At 31.5% G+C, this 19,878-nt stretch overlaps 1 protein-coding gene across 1 annotated transcript; it reads right to left on the bottom strand.

Annotated features, from left to right (window-relative positions):
• Positions 1 to 11,793: 11,793 nt before the first annotated feature.
• On the bottom strand, positions 11,794 to 14,737 carry LOC135663938 (NAD(P)H-quinone oxidoreductase chain 4, chloroplastic). The gene has a single exon (XM_065176895.1). The coding sequence runs from the start codon at positions 13,910 to 13,912 to the stop codon at positions 12,500 to 12,502; it is 1,413 nt and encodes a 470-aa protein (XP_065032967.1). The 5' UTR covers positions 13,913 to 14,737; the 3' UTR covers positions 11,794 to 12,499.
• Between the last annotated feature and the right edge of the window lie 5,141 nt (positions 14,738 to 19,878).

Here is a 19,878-nt window from a genome sequence, read left to right as displayed (position 1 = left end):
GAGCAAGAATACTTGCCAAAAGCGTATGATCCTTTTTTGAGCGGACCGTATCGTGGAACAATAAGAACAATAAAAAAATTCTATTCACATACAATCATGAATGATTTAATTACTTCTACAAATGATTTAATTACTTCTACAAATGATTTAATTACTTCTACAGAAGAAGAAGATGTAGATTCCATAGAAACGTTTTGGATAAATAAGATTCATGGGCTCTTTCCTATTTCTAAAAATTCTCGAGAATTTGAACATGAAAAGAATCCGCTTGATGAGAAATCATCATTTAATTATATTGTTAATTTCTTAACGTCAATCGATGAATCTTCTTTATTTTTATTGGAAGAAGAAAGAAGAATTAATTCAGAAAGTAAAGCAAAATCCTTGAGATTTGTATTCGACATAATTACAACCAATCCAAATGATCAAACAACAACTGAAAAAAAATCCATTGGAATAGAAGAAAAAAAATCCATTGGAATAGAAGAAAAAAAATCCATTGGAATAGAAGAAATCAGTAAAAAGGTTCCTCGATGGTCATACAAATTGACCGATGAATTAGAAGGACTGGATCAAGAAAATGGAGAAGAACAGAAGGAAGATTATGAAATTTGTTCAAGAAAAGCGAAACGGGTGGTGATCTATACTGATAAAAATCTGGATACCGATACTGATAATATTGATCAAGCAGAAGCAGAAGCAGAAGCAGAAGCAGAAGCAGAAGAGGTGGCTTTGATACGTTATTCGCAACAACCAGATTTTAATCGGGGTATAATCCAAGGATCCATGCGTGCTCAAAGACGTAAAACAGTTATTTGGGAAATATTTCAAACAAATGTTCATTCCCCGCTTTTTTTGGATCGAATAGACAAAGTCTTTTTTTTTTCTTTTTTTGATAGATATAGATATCGAATAATTAATCTTATTTTTAGGAATTCCGTGGGGGGAAACCCAGAATCCGAAACTTCCGACTTTGAGGAGGAAGAGGAAGAGACAAACACTGGGAAAAAAAAAGACGAGGAGAAAAAAAAAAAAGAGGAAGATGAACGGATAACAATATCAGAAATTTGGGATAGCATTATATTTGCTCAAGCAATAAGAGGTTTGATGCTGATAACCCAATCTTTTTTTAGAAAAAACATTGTATTGCCTTCATTGATAATAGCTAAAAATATTGGACGTATGTTATTATTCCAATTCCCCGAGTGGTATGAGGATTTGAAGGAATGGAATAGAGAAATACATGTTAAATGCACCTATAATGGTGTTCCATTATCAGAAACAGAATTTCCCCAAGATTGGTTAACAGATGGTATTCAGATAAAGATTTTATTTCCTTTTCGTTTAAAACCTTGGCGAAGATCTAAAATACGATCTCATCATGGAGATCCAATGAAAAAAAAAGGAAAAAAAGAAAATTTTTGTTTTTTAACAGTTTGGGGAATGGAAACGGAACTCCCTTTTGGTTCTCCCCGAAAGCAACCTTCTTTTTTTGAACCCATATATAAGGAACTCAAAAAAAAAATTAGAAAAGTAAAAAAGAACTCTCTAAAAGTTTCAAAAGAAAAAAAAAGATGGGTCATCAAAATAGTTCTAGTTCTAAAACGAGTTCTAAAACGAGTTCTAAAACGAATAGTTCTAGTTCTAAAACGAATAGTTCTAGTTCTAAAACGAACAGTTCTAGTTCTAAAACGAATAATGAAGAAACTTGAAAAAGTGAACCAAATTTCTTTATTTGAATTGAGGAAGGGAAAAGTACATGAACCAAATGAAAATGCAAAAGATTCAAAAAAAAATAATCAGATTATTCACGAATCGACCATTCAAATTCGATCTATGAATTGGACAAATTATTTACTCATAGAAAAAAAAATGAAAGATCTTGCTGATAAGACAATCACAATAAGGAATCAAATAGAAGGAATCACAAAAGACAAGAAGAAAATAGTTCTAGCCTATCATGATAAAAGACCGGAATTACAAAAACATATTTGGCAGATACTTCAAAGAAAAAATACCCGATTAATACGCAAATCACATTATTTTATGAAATCTTTCATTGAAAAAATATACATAGATATCTTGCAATGTATGGTTACCATTTCTAAGGTTAATGCACAACTTTTAAAAAAAACAATTATCAATGAATCCATTTACAACGATGAAAGAAATCAAGAAGGAATTGATGAAACAGATCAAGATACAATGAACTTTATTTCGACTATAAAAAAGTCCTTTTCTAATCCTAATATTAGAAATGATTTAAACACTTATCACGACTTATCTTCCTTGTCCCAAGCATATGTATTTTACAAATTGTCACAAACCCAATTATTTAACAACCATCACCTGAGATCTGTACTTCAATATCACGATCACGGGACCTATCCTTTTATTAAAGACAAGATAAAGTATTATTGTATGACACGAGGAATATTTGATTCCAAATCAAGGTTTGATTCCAAATCAAGGCATAAGAAAATTAATAAGTCTGGAATGAATAAATGGAAAAACTGGTTAAAGGGTCATTATCAATATAATTTTTCTCGGAGCAAATGGTCTCGATTAGTACCGAAAAAATGGCGAAATAGAGTCAATCAACGTTGTACTATTCAAAATAAAGAATCAATGAAATTGTATTCATATAAAAAAGAAAAAGACCGATTAATTCATTACATGAATGAAAATTTTTGTGCAGTGGATTTATCGATGAGTCAAAAAGAAAAATTTAAAAAACACTACAGATATGATCTTTTATCACATGAATATATAAATTATGGGGATAGTAAGGACTCATACACACTGAAACCCGAATCGTTTTATGTATTGCTAAATATGACTATTGATGATTACCTAAAAAAAGGATATTTTATTGATACCCATAAAAATCTGGATAGAAAATATTTGGATTATAGAATTCTTCATTTTTGCCTTAGAAACAATAGTGATATTGAGAACAATAGTGATATTGAGAACAATAGTGATATTGAGAACAATAGTGATATTGAGGACTGGACCGATATGTATATCGGTACCGAAATTTATAAAAATACTAATAAAAATACTAAGACTAAGACTCATCAAAAAAAAATTTTTGATTGGATGGGAATGAATCGAAATTATTCTACCATATCAAATCTAGAACCTTGGTTCTTCCCAGAATTTGTGTTACCTTTTGATGCATATAAGATTAAACCGTGGATCATACCAATCAAATTACTTCTTTCTAATATTTATTATGAAAATGATATTAGTCAAAATCAAAATGAAAAAAATATTAGTCAAAATCAAAATGAAAAAAATATTAGTCAAAATCAAAATAAAAAAAATATTAGTCAAAATCAAAATAAAAAAAATATTAGTCAAAATCAAAATAAAAAAAATATTAGTCAAAATCAAAATAAAAAAAATATTAGTCAAAATCAAAATAAAAAAAATATTAGTCAAAATCAAAATAAAAAAAATATTAGTCAAAATCAAAATAAAAAAAATATTAGTCAAAATCAAAACATCAAAGATTCCGTTAAAATAGAATTTCAAAATTCCAACCAAGAAAAAGAGGGTCAATCAAATCTTGTATCAGATCCACAAAAACAAAACCAAAAGGAATATCTTGAAGAGGATTGCACGAGATCAAACATTAAAAAAGGTAAAAAAAAAAAAAAACAATCCAAGAAAAATAAGGAAGGAGAACTAGATTTGTTCCTGAAAAAATATTTTATTTTTCAATTAAGATGGGATGACCCCTTGAATCAAAAAATTATTAATAATGTTAGGATATATTGTCTCCTACTTAGATTGATAAATCCAAGGGAAATTGCTATATCCTCGATTCAAAGAGGAGAGATGCATCTGGATGTAATGCTGATTCAGAAAGATCTAGCTCTTACAGAATTAATAAAAAGGGGAATATTAATTATCGAACCAATTCGTCTATCTTTAAGAAGGGATGGAAAATTCATTATATATCAAACCATAAGTATTTCATTGATCGATAAGAGTAAACACCAAATTAATAGAAAATACATAAAGAAAAGATATGTTGATAAGAATAATTTGAAAAAATCCACTGGACGACATGGCAATATATTTGTGAATGGGGATCAAGATCATTATAATTTCTTTGTTCCTGAAAATATTCTATCTCCTAGACGTCGTAGAGAATTGAGAATTCTAATTTGTTTCAACTCTCATAATCGGGATATTGTGAATAGAAATCCAGTATTTTGCAACGAAAACAACATAAGAAACTCTGAACAATTTTTGAATGAGGACAAACGTCTTAATACGGATTTAAATAAATTAATTAAATGCAAATTGTTTCTTTGGCCCAATTACCGATTAGAAGATTTAGCTTGTATGAATCGCTATTGGTTTGATACCAATAATGGTAGTCGTTTCAGTATGTCAAGGATACGTATGTATCCACGATTCAGAATTATTTAATAGTATATTTCCTATATATCACATGCCGTTTTCAGTAAATAAAAACCGAAAGATGTACGCATATGGTGTGTTACGTTCTGGTACATGATACGTATTTACTTGTGTATCAATTCAATTGAATCTAGAAAGAAATCTACAGAATCTTTTTAGGTGCAAAGAAATCATTCTCTTTCGTAAATGCAGAAATATATTATCCTTTTCTTTTCTATCTAAATCAAATGGAAAATTTGATTTAGATAGAAACGGATAAATCTAAATTTTTGCGTGTACTAGATTAAAAAAAATTGACATAATATAATAATTATTATTTTATTTTTCCTGATCGGTAAAATCCATGGCATGGAAAAGAAAGAAAAGAAAAAGATAAAAAAAGTTTTATGGTCAAAAATTCATTCATTTCACTTCTTCCACAAGAAGAAAAAGAAGAAAACAGGGGTTCTGTTGAATTTCAAGTATTAAGTTTCACCAATAAGATACGAAGACTTACTTCACATTTGGAATTGCACAAAAGAGATTTTTTATCACAAAGAGGTCTACAAAAAATTCTGAGAAAACGTCAACGTCTGCTGGCTTATTTGTCAAAGAAAAATAGAGCGCGTTATAAGAAATTAATTGACCAGTTGGATATTCGGGAGCCAAAAAATCGTTAATTAAATCGTTTGAATTAGTATAGTAGTTATTAGATTTTTTATTTTGATGAACCTCCTACTTTTTTGAGGAATTCATGAAATAATGAATTAAGGAAGAAAAGATATGACTGTACCGGCTACAAAAAAAGATTTCATGATAGTTAATATGGGTCCTCACCACCCATCAATGCATGGTGTTCTTCGACTGATCGTTACTCTCGATGGTGAAGATGTTATTGACTGTGAACCCATATTGGGCTATTTACACAGAGGGATGGAAAAAATAGCGGAAAACCGAACAATTATACAATATCTGCCTTATGTAACACGTTGGGATTATTTAGCTACTATGTTCACAGAGGCAATAACGGTAAATGCACCAGAACAACTGGAAAATGTTCAAGTACCTAAAAGGGCTAGCTATATCAGAGTAATTATGCTGGAGCTGAGCCGTATAGCTTCTCATTTGTTATGGCTTGGGCCTTTTATGGCGGATATCGGCGCGCAGACTCCCTTTTTCTATATTTTCAGAGAGAGAGAATTGATATATGATTTATTCGAAGCCGCCACAGGTATGCGAATGATGCATAATTATTTCCGCATCGGAGGAGTAGCTGCCGATCTACCTTATGGCTGGATAGATAAATGTTTGGATTTTTGCGATTATTTTTTAACAGGAATTGTTGAATATCAAAAACTCATTACGCGAAATCCCATTTTTTTGGAGCGAGTCGAAGGAGTGGGCATTATTGGTGGAGAGGAAGCAATAAATTGGGGTTTATCAGGACCGATGTTACGAGCTTCTGGAACACAATGGGATCTTCGTAAAATTGATAATTATGAGTGTTACAATGAATTCGATTGGGAAGTCCAATGGCAAAAAGAAGGAGATTCGTTAGCTCGTTATTTAGTACGAATCGGTGAAATGAGGGAATCTATAAAAATAATTCAACAGGCTCTAGAAGGAATTCCTGGAGGACCCTATGAGAATTTAGAAGTCCGACGCTTTGATAGAGCAAAAAATTCCGAATGGAATGATTTTGAATATAGATTTATTAGTAAAAAACCTTCACCCAATTTTGAATTGTCGAAACAAGAACTTTACGTGAGAGTAGAAGCCCCAAAAGGGGAATTAGGAATTTATTTGATAGGAGATAATAGTGTTTTCCCTTGGAGATGGAAAATTCGTCCACCCGGCTTCATAAATTTGCAAATTCTTCCTCAGCTAGTTAAAAGAATGAAATTGGCTGATATCATGACGATACTAGGTAGTATAGATATCATTATGGGAGAGGTTGATCGTTGAAATGATAATTGATACGACAGAAGTACAAACTATCAATTCTTTTTCTATATCGGAATCCTTAAAAGAAGTATATGGACTCATATGGATCTTTGTACCCATTTTGACCCTTATATTGGGAATTACAATAGGGGTACTAGTAATTGTGTGGTTAGAAAGAGAAATATCTGCAGCGATACAACAACGTATTGGGCCTGAATATGCCGGCCCCTTGGGAATTCTTCAAGCTCTAGCAGATGGAACTAAACTACTTTTTAAAGAAGACCTTCTCCCATCTAGAGGAGATGTTCGTTTGTTTAGTATTGGACCGTCTATAGTGGTCATATCAATTCTACTAAGTTATTTAGTAATTCCTTTTGGGTATCGCCTCATTTTAGCCGATCTCAGTATAGGTGTTTTTTTATGGGTCGCCATTTCAAGTATTGCTCCTATTGGGCTTCTTATGTCAGGATACGGATCGAATAATAAATATTCCTTTTCAGGTGGTCTACGAGCTGCTGCTCAATCTATTAGTTATGAAATACCATTAACTCTATGTGTGTTATCAATATCTCTACGTGTGATTCGTTGAACATGAACTTTATACTTCTTTCCTAGAAGTAAAGGAAAGAAGTTGAATGTAATGTATTGAATAGGTATTTTATTTTTTATTCATCATTCGGGTCAATGAGTTAAACCAGATAGTTATATGAGTGAAACAAAACAACTTAGAAGTTTGCAGTAAGAAGATAAAATCTCATTTCATATGTACAAGAATAAAGTTGAAGTAAACATAAGCAGTGTAAACTGTTTACCCCAAGATTAAGATTCTTTCATTAGTCATCATATCTTGGAGCGGGTGTAAAAGATCAACTGTATGGAGTTTTCATTACTGTCTTGTATTTATTACCATGCCGTAGATCAATCAAAAATCAGTGGACGGTTAGGAACACCAAAGTGCACAAAGGATTAGTAATAGAGATAATGTAAGGTATCAAAAAAAGAGATATTTCTACAATTTATAAAACGAATAAAAATAGGGACTTTAAGTTGGTTTATATTTATAAATTTATAAAATATAAATTTATAAAAAAAATAAAAAAATGAATAAAGATATTGATGCATAAAATAAATAAAAGAATAGATAAGAAGAGATTCGTCCACCTCCCATGGATTTGATTCCTTCCCCTATAAAAAAACTTGCAATGCCAACCCCATTTGTAATTCCATCAATTATATATCTATCAAAAAACTGAGTTAGTTCGGTTAATCCCCTTATACCCATGGTAAAAACCTTAGTATAAAAAATATCTATGTAACCACGATTATATGACCAATTGTATATCCCATTTTTTATTTGGTCCAAGAGAATCCTTTTAGGACCACCTTTTACAAATGCATTGATAAAGTTCAAATTCCGGAAAAACGAATAAGCAGACCCATATAAGATATATGCTATGAATAGTCCGGAAATAGCTATACTTACTGAAAAAATTGCATTTGTAAAAAATTCATACCAATCCACAGAATAACTCGAATTTGGATGGAAAAGGTTTGTGAGTGGAGTTAACCATTTGGATAATATATCCAAATCTATTACTCCTTGATCAAAATGAATTCCTATTGATCCAACAAACAAAGTAAATAATACCAATATAAGCAGAGGAAATAGCATAGTATTGTCCACTTCGCGAGGGTACATAGAAGTGTACTTTTTTTCGAAAGAAGTATTAAAGTATCGTATGCATTTTTTTAGATTATTATCAATTTTATACATATCCTTTGAAAAAAAGAAGACCCTATTATTCATTGTTGATAAAGGTAAATTTCTATTGACTGCTTTGGCTACCTCCTTTCCCCATAGAGATATTGAATAGGACGAACTATTTTTTGTGCTACTGTAATCTTGAAAATGAACGCGCAAATGTCCATCAAAGGTAAGTAAATACACCCGAAACATATAAAATGCAGTCAATCCTGCTGTGAAACAAGCTATTATTGCGAAAATTGGTGAATACAACCAACTATCATTAAGAATTTCATCTTTGGACCAAAAACAAGCAAGAGGTGGAATACCGCAAATAGAAAGTGTACCCAATAAAAAAGTAGTTCTTGTAATTGGAACATATCTTCTTAAACCACCCATAAGAGCCATATTCTGACTTTTTTCTGGCGAATATCCAACAATAGGTTCCATTGAATGAATAATGGATCCGGATCCCAAAAACAATAAAGCTTTAGAATAGGCATGGGTAATCAAATGGAATAAAGCAGCTCGATAAGAACCTATACCTAGAGCTAACATAATATAACCCAATTGAGACATTGTAGAATAGGCTAAACTTCTTTTTATATCTCTTTGAGCAAGAGCCAAAGTAGCTCCTAGTAGTACTGTTATTACACCTATTAAAGATATGAAATTCATTATGTAAGGTATAGCTATGAAAATAGGAAGAAGTCGAGCTACAAGAAAAATTCCTGCTGCTACCATAGTAGCAGCGTGTATAAGAGCCGAGATGGGAGTGGGTCCTTCCATGGCATCGGGTAACCATACGTGAAGGGGGAATTGTGCGGATTTAGCAACTGCACCAATGAATAATAAAGAGGCACACAAAGTAGCAAATAAAGAACTGACACCATTATTATGGATCAAGTTATTAGTTATTTCGAACAAATCCCGAAATTCGAAACTACCTGTTATCCAATAAAAACCTAAAATTCCTAATAATAAACCAAAATCCCCTACACGGTTAGTTACAAAAGCTTTTTGACAAGCACTTGCTGCAGTCGGTCGTGTGAACCAAAATCCTATTAATAAATAGGAACACATCCCCACCAGTTCCCAAAAAATATAAATTTGTATCAAATTGGAACTGGTAACTAATCCCAACATGGAAGCATTGAAAAAACTCATATAAGCAAAAAATCTCAGATATCCTTGATCATGAGACATATAATTGTCACTATAAATAAGAACCAAGATTCCAACAGTAGTAATTAGTATTGACATAATAGAACTAAGTGGGTCGATCAAATATCCGAACTCTAAGGAAAAATCATTATTGATGGTCCAAGACCATAGATATTGATAGATAGAACTTCCATGTATTTGTTGAATAGATAAATTGGCTGAAAACCCCATAACTATACTTAACAGTAAAACACTAGGAAAAGCCCATATACGACGAATATTTTTTGTTGCTGTCGGAATCAGTAGAAGTCCAAATCCTATTGACACAGTAACTGGAAGTGGAAGAAAAGGTATTATCCATGCATATTGATATGTATGTTCCATAAGAAAACAAAATGAAATCTTTAATAATTCTACTATTCTAGTCTAGTCTTAGTAGAATATTCTATTCTGGTAATTTATAGCCATATTATATAGTATAATAAGAAAAAAGAGTTATACCAAAAGGAGTACTTGATTCTAATTATGTTTTAATAAAATTATATGTTTTAATAGGTTTAAAATATATTTTCAAACAGGTTTTAAATATATTTTTTAATAGGTTTTAAATATATTTTTTAATAGGTTTTAAACATATTCGAAAATGCTTTTTTTAAAACTATTCTACCAGGGAATAAGTATAGATAATGACTAAAAGGAACAATCTATTTTGAACAAAACAATACATGTCTTTCACATACAACGATAAAAACTGGTAACCCTTTTTGAATGGCAGTTCCCAAAAAGCGTACTTCTATGTCAAAAAAACGTATTCGTAAAAATATTTGGAAAAAAAAAGGATTTTTAGCTGCAGTAAAGGCTTTTTCCTTAGCGAAATCGGTTTCCACCGGACGTTCAAAAAGTTTTTTTGTGCAACAAACAAATAATAAAGTCTTGGAATAATCGGAATTGACATACCCGAAGAACTTCGAATTTTTTAAGATGAACGATTCACATTAATTAATGTATTGAACTCCTCAATATCAATATGAGTTAGAACTAGCTGTTGTAGTATGTAGATGTGGTATGTAGAATAAAGGTATGTATATCGAATTCTGAATATTTTTTCTATCTACTTTTTTCACAATAGAAAAATATTTTTCTATTGTGAAAAGTAGAGTATGATTACGATAGAAATGAAAATTCTTTTGTTTCTTATATGCCTAACAAAAACCTAATTAGTTTGGTAAATCTTACCATTATGCATTATATATATAATGAAGAGACCATTATATATAATATGAAGAGTATTAATACTCTAATGATACTAAGGAATGATACTAAGGTGTCGAAATCGTTAGAAAATTTCAAATTCTTTTGATTTAGTGATGAAATTGTTATACATATGAAATCCTGGTTATTTAATCTTCTTCATTGAAAAAAAAAATATTTTTTTTTTCATTTTGTTTGAATCTATGAAATCAAATCGGATAAATAAAAAACGAATCAAAAAATAGAAAATGAACAATTCTTAGTTCTATACCTCGACAGACAACAAAACTATTGAGTTCTAACTGTTTTGGAAGAACTTAGTTTCTAGTACGCGAAAGTTTATTATTAAAACTAAACTTACTAAAACTAAACTTACTTTATTATTAAAACTAAACTTACAATGATCCCAACTAAAGATTCTTTTTTTGAATAGAGATTCAAATAGGAATTTAAATGAATTTTGATTTATCGATTCTAATGTTTACTAAACTATATTGAATCCTTGATTCTCGACGATTCAACATGAATTGACTATTATTATTTCAAGTAAGCCGCCATGGTGAAATTGGTAGACACGCTGCTCTTAGGAAGCAGTGCTAGAGCATCTCGGTTCGAGTCCGAGTGGCGGCATCCTTGAAATCCTAGAAAATAAATCCTCTAAAAGAGACACAATGGATCCTATAATGTATTCAATTCTCGATTTAAATTCTCTAATGGGACCCCTTTTTATGATATTTACAACTTTAGAACATATATTAACTCATATCTCTTTTTCGATAATTTCAATTGTGATTACGATTCATTTAATGATCTTATTAGTCCGCGAAATCGTAGGATTGCGTGATTCATTGGAAAAAGGGATGATAGCCACTTTTTTCTCTATAACAGGATTATTAGTTTCTCGTTGGATTTCTTCAGGACATTTTCCGTTAAGTAATTTATACGAGTCATTAATCTTCCTTTCGTGCAGTTTCTCCATTATTCATATGATTTCCAAGATGGGGAACCATAAAAATGATTTAAGCACAATAACCGCACCAAGTACCATTTTTACACAAGGCTTTGCCACGTCGGGTTTTTTAACTGAAATGCATCAATCCGCAATATTAGTACCTGCTCTACAATCTCAGTGGTTAATGATGCACGTAAGTATGATGTTATTAAGCTATGCAGCTCTTTTATGCGGATCACTATTATCAGTCGCTCTTCTAGTCATTACATTTCGAAAAAACATCGATATTTTTTGTAAAGGTAATAATTTCTTAATTAAACCATTTTTCTTTGGTGAGATTCAATATTTGAATGAAAAAAGAAGTGTTTTTAAAAACACTTCTTTTCTTTCATTTCGAAATTATTATAAATATCAATTGACTCAACGTTTGGATTATTGGAGTTATCGTGTCATTAGTTTAGGATTTACCTTTTTAACCATAGGCATTCTTTGTGGAGCAGTATGGGCTAATGAGGCATGGGGATCTTATTGGAATTGGGACCCCAAAGAAACTTGGGCTTTTATTACTTGGACCATATTCGCGATTTATTTACATACTAGAACTAGAATACATATTAGAAGTAGAACAAATCAAAGTTTGCAAAGTATGAATTCGGCACTTGTGGCTTCTATAGGATTTCTTATAATTTGGGTATGTTATTTTGGAATCAATCTATTAGGAATAGGTCTACATAGTTATGGTTCATTCACATTAACATCTACTTGAATAAACTACACAGATAAATAATTGAATAAACTACATAAAGAATACATAAGAACATCATCCCATATATATATAAAAAGCTTCTTGTTTGTGCGAGTTTTTGAGAACCGTTTGAATCATTCCTTATTCAAAACGGTTCTCAAAAACTCAAAATGCATCTCATTACAATTCTAATTCACTTTATTCTTTTGCATTGTACAGCGAACGATTTTAAAAATCTTAAAATCAAAGACAAAAATTATATTTCCGTATTATTAATGAAAGACTATCGATGAAAGTAATTAGATAGGATAGCTTGCACCCTGTCAACTGATAGCGAGAGAACGAAATCCGGATAAATACCAATACCTATTACGGGTAGAAAGATACAGATTGAAACAAATAGTTCTCGTGGTCCAGAATCCGCAAAATTAGAGTTTGGAACATTGAATAGCTTGTATCCATAGAACATCTGACGTAACATAGATAATAAATAAATAGGAGTTAATATCATTCCAATTGCCATTACAAAAGTAATTAGCATTTTTGGCATTAAAAGGTATTTTGGACTAGTAATTATTCCAAAAAATACTAATAATTCCGCAACAAAACCACTCATTCCTGGCAATGCAAGAGAAGCCATCGAAAAACTACTGAACATGGTAAATAGTTTTGGCATTGGGATCGATACCCCCCCCATTTCGTCGAGATAAACAAGACGTATTCTATCACAACTCGTTCCTGCCAAGAAAAAAAGCGCAGCACCAATAAATCCATGAGAGAGTATTTGTAAAATGGCACCGTTGAGTCCCATTCCGGTTATAGAACCAATTCCTATAATTGTGAAACCCATGTGAGATACAGAGGAATAGGCTATTCTTTTTTTTAAATTCCGTTGACCGAGAGAGGTTGAAGCTGCATAGATTATTTGAATCGTTCCCACTATTACCAACCAGGGAGAAAATATAGAATGAGCGTGGGGTAATAATTCCATATTGATCCGAATAAGTCCATATGCGCCCATTTTTAATAAGATTCCAGCTAGAAGCATACATGTACTGTAATGTGCTTCTCCATGGGTATCTGGTAACCACGTATGTAGGGGTATAATCGGCGATTTGACAGCATAAGCAATAAGGAATCCAAAATATAATATTATTTCCAATGCCACAGGATATGATTGATTAGTTAATTTTGAAAAATCTAATGTGGGTTCATTAGGGCCATATAAACCCATACCTAGAACTCCTATTAAGAGAAAAATGGAGCCCCCCGCAGTGTACAAAATAAACTTTGTGGCCGAGTAGAGACGTTTCTTTCCCCCCCACATGGATAAAAGTAAATAAACAGGAATTAATTCTAACTCCCACAGCATGAAAAAAAGTAAAAGGTCTCTAGAAGAAAATAATCCTATTTGACCGCTGTACATTGCTAACATGAGAAAATAGAACAATCGCGAATTTCGAGTAACTGGCCAAGCCGCTAAGGTAGCTAAAGTGGTGATAAATCCTGTCAGTAAAATAGGTCCTATGGAAAGCCCATCGATTCCCAGTCTCCAGTGAAAATCAAAAACATCTATCCATTTTAAATCTTCCTCCAATTGGGTTAATGGATCGTCCAATTGGAAATGATAACAGAAAACATAGGTTGTTAGAAGGAGTTCCAACGAGCATATACATATAGCATACCACCTAAACATCTTATTTCCTTTATGAGGAAGAAAGAAAATGGAAGAACCGACGGATATCGGCAAAACAACAAGTATTGTTAACCAAGGAAAATAACTCGTGATAAAGACAAGATACGTTTGACCAGAAAAACCCGTGCTCGGAATAGAATAATATATTTTCTCGAGTACGGGCTTTTGTCGGTAAAGAGGAATCAATTGATTCAAGTGGATTTTTTTGTAACGTATCAATAACCTAGACCCATGCTGCGAGTTGTTTCATATGATAAATAAACACGGACACTCAAAAAATCCGTGGGGCAGGCGGATTCACATCTCTTACAACCCACACAGTCCTCGGTTCTTGGTGCGGAAGCAATTTGCTTAGCTTTACATCCGTCCCAAGGTATCATTTCCAATACGTCTGTGGGGCAGGCTCGTACACATTGAGTACACCCTATACATGTATCATAAATTTTTACTGAATGTGACATTGGATCTATAAATTCCAGATTTTAACATCAAAAATTTTCAATCTGGTAGAAAATTAGTATTTATATTATAGACACCAGACGAAGCAGTGGTTTATTAAAATTTTAAGAATCAATATATTTCTAAATCTGTTCATGAGAAAAAGCCAAGAGACTTTGATTTCCGTTTCAAAAATCATGATCATACGAGTCACATGTGTAAATAAAAATTGGCCGACAAAACAAATTGATCAATCATTCAAATCAATATTTCAATATTCATATTTTCAATATGAAATATGAATATATAAAAATAAAACTAAATTAGTAATTTAATTTATTTTCGTAATATGATTAACATATTATTATTTAATAATATTATTTTTATTATTTTATTATAATATTTATAATATTATGCAGTATATTATTATATAATACATTTATATTATTATATAATACATTAAAAATACATTAAAAACATTAAAATTTAAATACATTAAAATTAAATAAAATAAACAAATAAAAAACGAAATAAAAAAATTATAATACCAATTAAATTAAGAATATAATTATTTTTCATTAATGGAATATGAAAGTGAAAGAATAGAAATAGAAAAATATTCCAATTTCATTTATATTTTCTTATGCTTTATCATGTTGTGTGGTGTCTTGATTTATATGATCATTATAACTGATTATTCAATATATGATCATGATAATTATCACTAATTATTCAACAAATTCGATTGATTGATACGAGTTGATTTTCTGTTTCGATGAATCGACGAAACAATAGCTAGACCAATAGCTGCTTCAGCAGCTGCAACAGCTATAATAAAGATTGAGAAAATGTTTCCTTTTAATTGGCGACTATCAAATATATCAGAAAATGTTACAAGATTAATATTAACCGAATTTAGTATAAGCTCAAGACACATAAGTGCTCTAACCATGTTTCGACTTGTGATCAATCCATAGAGACCGATAGAAAATAAATAAACACTCAAAAAAAGTACATGCTCGAACATCATTGACTAACTCCTTATCAATCTCGATTCATTTCAATATGAACAATTGAAGCGATTCGATTTTTTATTTATTTAGAACTTCTAAAATTCTAAAAACTTTTTAATTCTTTTAAAATTCTAAGTATTTATTATTGGCGAGCCATAGTAATTGCACCTATCAAGGAAACTAAAAGAATTATAGAAATTAGTTCAAAGGGAAGATAAAAATCTGTCGATAAATGAATCCCAATTTGTTGAACGTTACTTATTAGGTCCTGTTCTATAATCTGGTTTGATCTTGTAGTCCAAATAATTCCGTACCATGACGTATCTGGTATAGTAGTAATTAGTGAAAAAAGAATACTTGTACAAACCAGTGAAGTGACTCCATCTCCAATGGTCCAAAAATACGAATCATTGGAATATTCTGAACCATTCATGAACATTACCGCAAATATGATTAAGACATTTACGGCTCCCACATAAATAAGTAGCTGTGCGGCAGCTACAAAAAAAGAGTTCGATGGAATGTAGAATAAGGATATACAAACAAGAACCAATCCCAATGAAAAAGCAGAATAAATAGGATTGGTAAGTAATACTACCCCCAGACCCCCTAATATAAGAACTGACCCCAGAAATGCTACAAGAATATCATGTATTGGTCCAGGTAAATCCATTATGTATAATATGTAAAAAAAAAAATATATAAGTCAAATCATGACCTTACTAAATGGTCCAGGAAAGGAAAAGGGTTACCCCATTTTTATTGTATATGATATGTTCCTAATTGAATTAAATCTTAATATGGATTAATTTAATATTAATTTTATATATAGATATAATTATTTTATTGGGCCAATCCTACTTACTTTTTATCCAAAAGAAAAAGAATAAAAAAAGTAGTTGAAATTGTATATTTCGAAATTCCCGTGATAAAAATATTATAAGTTTAAATCAAAGAGTGATTCTCACCAATCTATAGTTACTAATTAAATCTATAGTTACTAATTATTATTTGTAGTTACTGACCAACCAAAATAAAAAAGTTTTGATCTTTTATATCAAAACAAAATCTTAGTAATCGGTAATCGTTCTTGAATCAAAGGGTTTATCTTTATCTATTTTGATTTGAGTCGAATTCATAACTGTTTGAATTGTGTAATCTTCAATTACTGACATTGGTAACCGACTCAAAGCAATTTGATTATAATTCAATTCGTGACGATCATAAGTAGAAAGCTCATATTCTTCAGTCATTGATAAACAGTTTGTTGGACAATACTCGACACAGTTACCACAAAATATACAGACCCCGAAATCAATACTATAATTAAGCAATTGTTTCTTTTTCATATCTCTTTCCAATCTCCAATCAACAACAGGTAGATCTATTGGGCATACACGAACACATACTTCGCAAGCAATACATTTATCAAATTCAAAGTGAATTCGACCACGAAAACGTTCTGACGTAATTGATTTCTCATAAGGATATTGAATAGTTACAGGTAAACGGTTTGTGTGGGATAAGGTAATTATGAAACTTTGACCAATATACCTTGCAGCTCGTATTGTTTGTTGACCATAATTCATGAACCCAGTTACCATGGGAAACATATTGTAGATATCCATAAATAAATTGATGTTTCTTTCTCTTGTTTGAAAGAGGTTATGAATCTAGAATATCGTTATCGTATTCTGTTATTTTATAGTGAAACAAGTTGGGAAGAAGTTGTCAATAATAGATTACCCAAAGAAATAGGTAAAAGAAATTTCCATCCAAGATTTAATAGCTGGTCCATTCTCATCCTAGGTAAAGTCCATCTTGTTGTGATAGAAATGAACAGAAACAAATAAGCTTTAACTAATGTAATAAAGATACCAATTGTCATTCCAAAGACTCCAGCTATTTTTTTTATTCCGAAAAGCTCAGGAATGGATATGTACGGAATAGATAAATTCCACCCACCTAAGTAAAGAACCGTTACGAATAACGAAGAAGCTAATAGATTTAGGTAAGAAGCAAGATAAAATAAACCAAATCTGATACCAGAATATTCGGTTTGATAACCTGCTACTAATTCCTCCTCTGCTTCTGGTAAATCAAAGGGCAATCTCTCACATTCAGCTAGAGAAGAAATTATGAAAACTATAAATCCTATGGGCTGACGCCATAGATTCCACCCCCAAAAGCCATATTTGGACTGTGCTTCAACTATATCAACTGTACTTGAACTGTTAGATAATTATAGTCGATAATAACATTACTGTTTCCATCGCTATTCCAAAACCGTACATGAGACCTCAGCTTCATACGGCTCCTCTATGGCCACAAATAAATGTAAGGACTAGTTCGATATTATCACCCCTTTTCTTTTGGGATAACTAGAATAAAGATATATCAGAGAGTCCGAAATTAAACCAATGGAATTCCGTTTGCTAGAATAAGAAAAAGTGCTTCGGAATTAATCTCATCCCTTATGATAATAAAAATGTATTTTTCTTTGTTCGGTAATAACTCAGCCCTTCAATAAAATACTCGTTATATCAATAAATCTAAAGAATTTAAAGAATTAGGAATTAGTCCATTAATTGTGATAGGAATTCCACCCATATGGATGGGAAAAAAGAATAAATAAATATCTTTTTTTTATTAATTCGATTATTACATTCCATTTCTTTTGTTCCTGTTCTTCTATCTCAGAAGAGGGTACTTTGAAAAAAAAAGAATAAGGGATTAATTCGTTCTGGATAGTCATTTCTTTAATCAGTGAATAGAGCATACTCTAGATCGGAATCGTAGGGAAGTACTGCTTGATCATTTCTACCAACTTAAAGTCCCTATTTTTATTCGTTTTATAAATTGTAGAAATATCTCTTTTTTTGATACCTTACATTATCTCTATTACTAATCCTTTGTGCACTTTGGTGTTCCTAACCGTCCACTGATTTTTGATTGATCTACGGCATGGTAATAAATACAAGACAGTAATGAAAACTCCATACAGTTGATCTTTTACACCCGCTCCAAGATATGATGACTAATGAAAGAATCTTAATCTTGGGGTAAACAGTTTACACTGCTTATGTTTACTTCAACTTTATTCTTGTACATATGAAATGAGATTTTATCTTCTTACTGCAAACTTCTAAGTTGTTTTGTTTCACTCATATAACTATCTGGTTTAACTCATTGACCCGAATGATGAATAAAAAATAAAATACCTATTCAATACATTACATTCAACTTCTTTCCTTTACTTCTAGGAAAGAAGTATAAAGTTCATGTTCAACGAATCACACGTAGAGATATGATAACACACATAGAGTTAATGGTATTTCATAACTAATAGATTGAGCAGCAGCTCGTAGACCACCTGAAAAGGAATATTTATTATTCGATCCGTATCCTGACATAAGAAGCCCAATAGGAGCAATACTTGAAATGGCGACCCATAAAAAAACACCTATACTGAGATCGGCTAAAATGAGGCGATACCCAAAAGGAATTACTAAATAACTTAGTAGAATTGATATGACCACTATAGACGGTCCAATACTAAACAAACGAACATCTCCTCTAGATGGGAGAAGGTCTTCTTTAAAAAGTAGTTTAGTTCCATCTGCTAGAGCTTGAAGAATTCCCAAGGGGCCGGCATATTCAGGCCCAATACGTTGTTGTATCGCTGCAGATATTTCTCTTTCTAACCACACAATTACTAGTACCCCTATTGTAATTCCCAATATAAGGGTCAAAATGGGTACAAAGATCCATATGAGTCCATATACTTCTTTTAAGGATTCCGATATAGAAAAAGAATTGATAGTTTGTACTTCTGTCGTATCAATTATCATTTCAACGATCAACCTCTCCCATAATGATATCTATACTACCTAGTATCGTCATGATATCAGCCAATTCATTCTTTTAACTAGCTGAGGAAGAATTTGCAAATTTATGAAGCCGGGTGGACGAATTTTCCATCTCCAAGGGAAAACACTATTATCTCCTATCAAATAAATTCCTAATTCCCCTTTTGGGGCTTCTACTCTCACGTAAAGTTCTTGTTTCGACAATTCAAAATTGGGTGAAGGTTTTTTACTAATAAATCTATATTCAAAATCATTCCATTCGGAATTTTTTGCTCTATCAAAGCGTCGGACTTCTAAATTCTCATAGGGTCCTCCAGGAATTCCTTCTAGAGCCTGTTGAATTATTTTTATAGATTCCCTCATTTCACCGATTCGTACTAAATAACGAGCTAACGAATCTCCTTCTTTTGCCATTGGACTTCCCAATCGAATTCATTGTAACACTCATAATTATCAATTTTACGAAGATCCCATTGTGTTCAGAAGCTCGTCGTAACATCGGTCCTGATAAACCCCAATTTATTGCTTCCTCTCCACCAATAATGCCCACTCCTTCGACTCGCTCCAAAAAAATGGGATTTCGCGTAATGAGTTTTTGATATTCAACAATTCCTGTTAAAAAATAATCGCAAAAATCCAAACATTT

The sequence above is a fragment of the Musa acuminata genome, unplaced genomic scaffold, assembly GCF_036884655.1.
Source record: "Musa acuminata AAA Group cultivar baxijiao unplaced genomic scaffold, Cavendish_Baxijiao_AAA HiC_scaffold_772, whole genome shotgun sequence".
Taxonomy (NCBI): domain Eukaryota; kingdom Viridiplantae; phylum Streptophyta; class Magnoliopsida; order Zingiberales; family Musaceae; genus Musa; species Musa acuminata.
The sequence above is the reverse complement of the archived record's forward strand: the minus strand, read 5'-3'. Positions and strand labels throughout refer to the sequence as shown.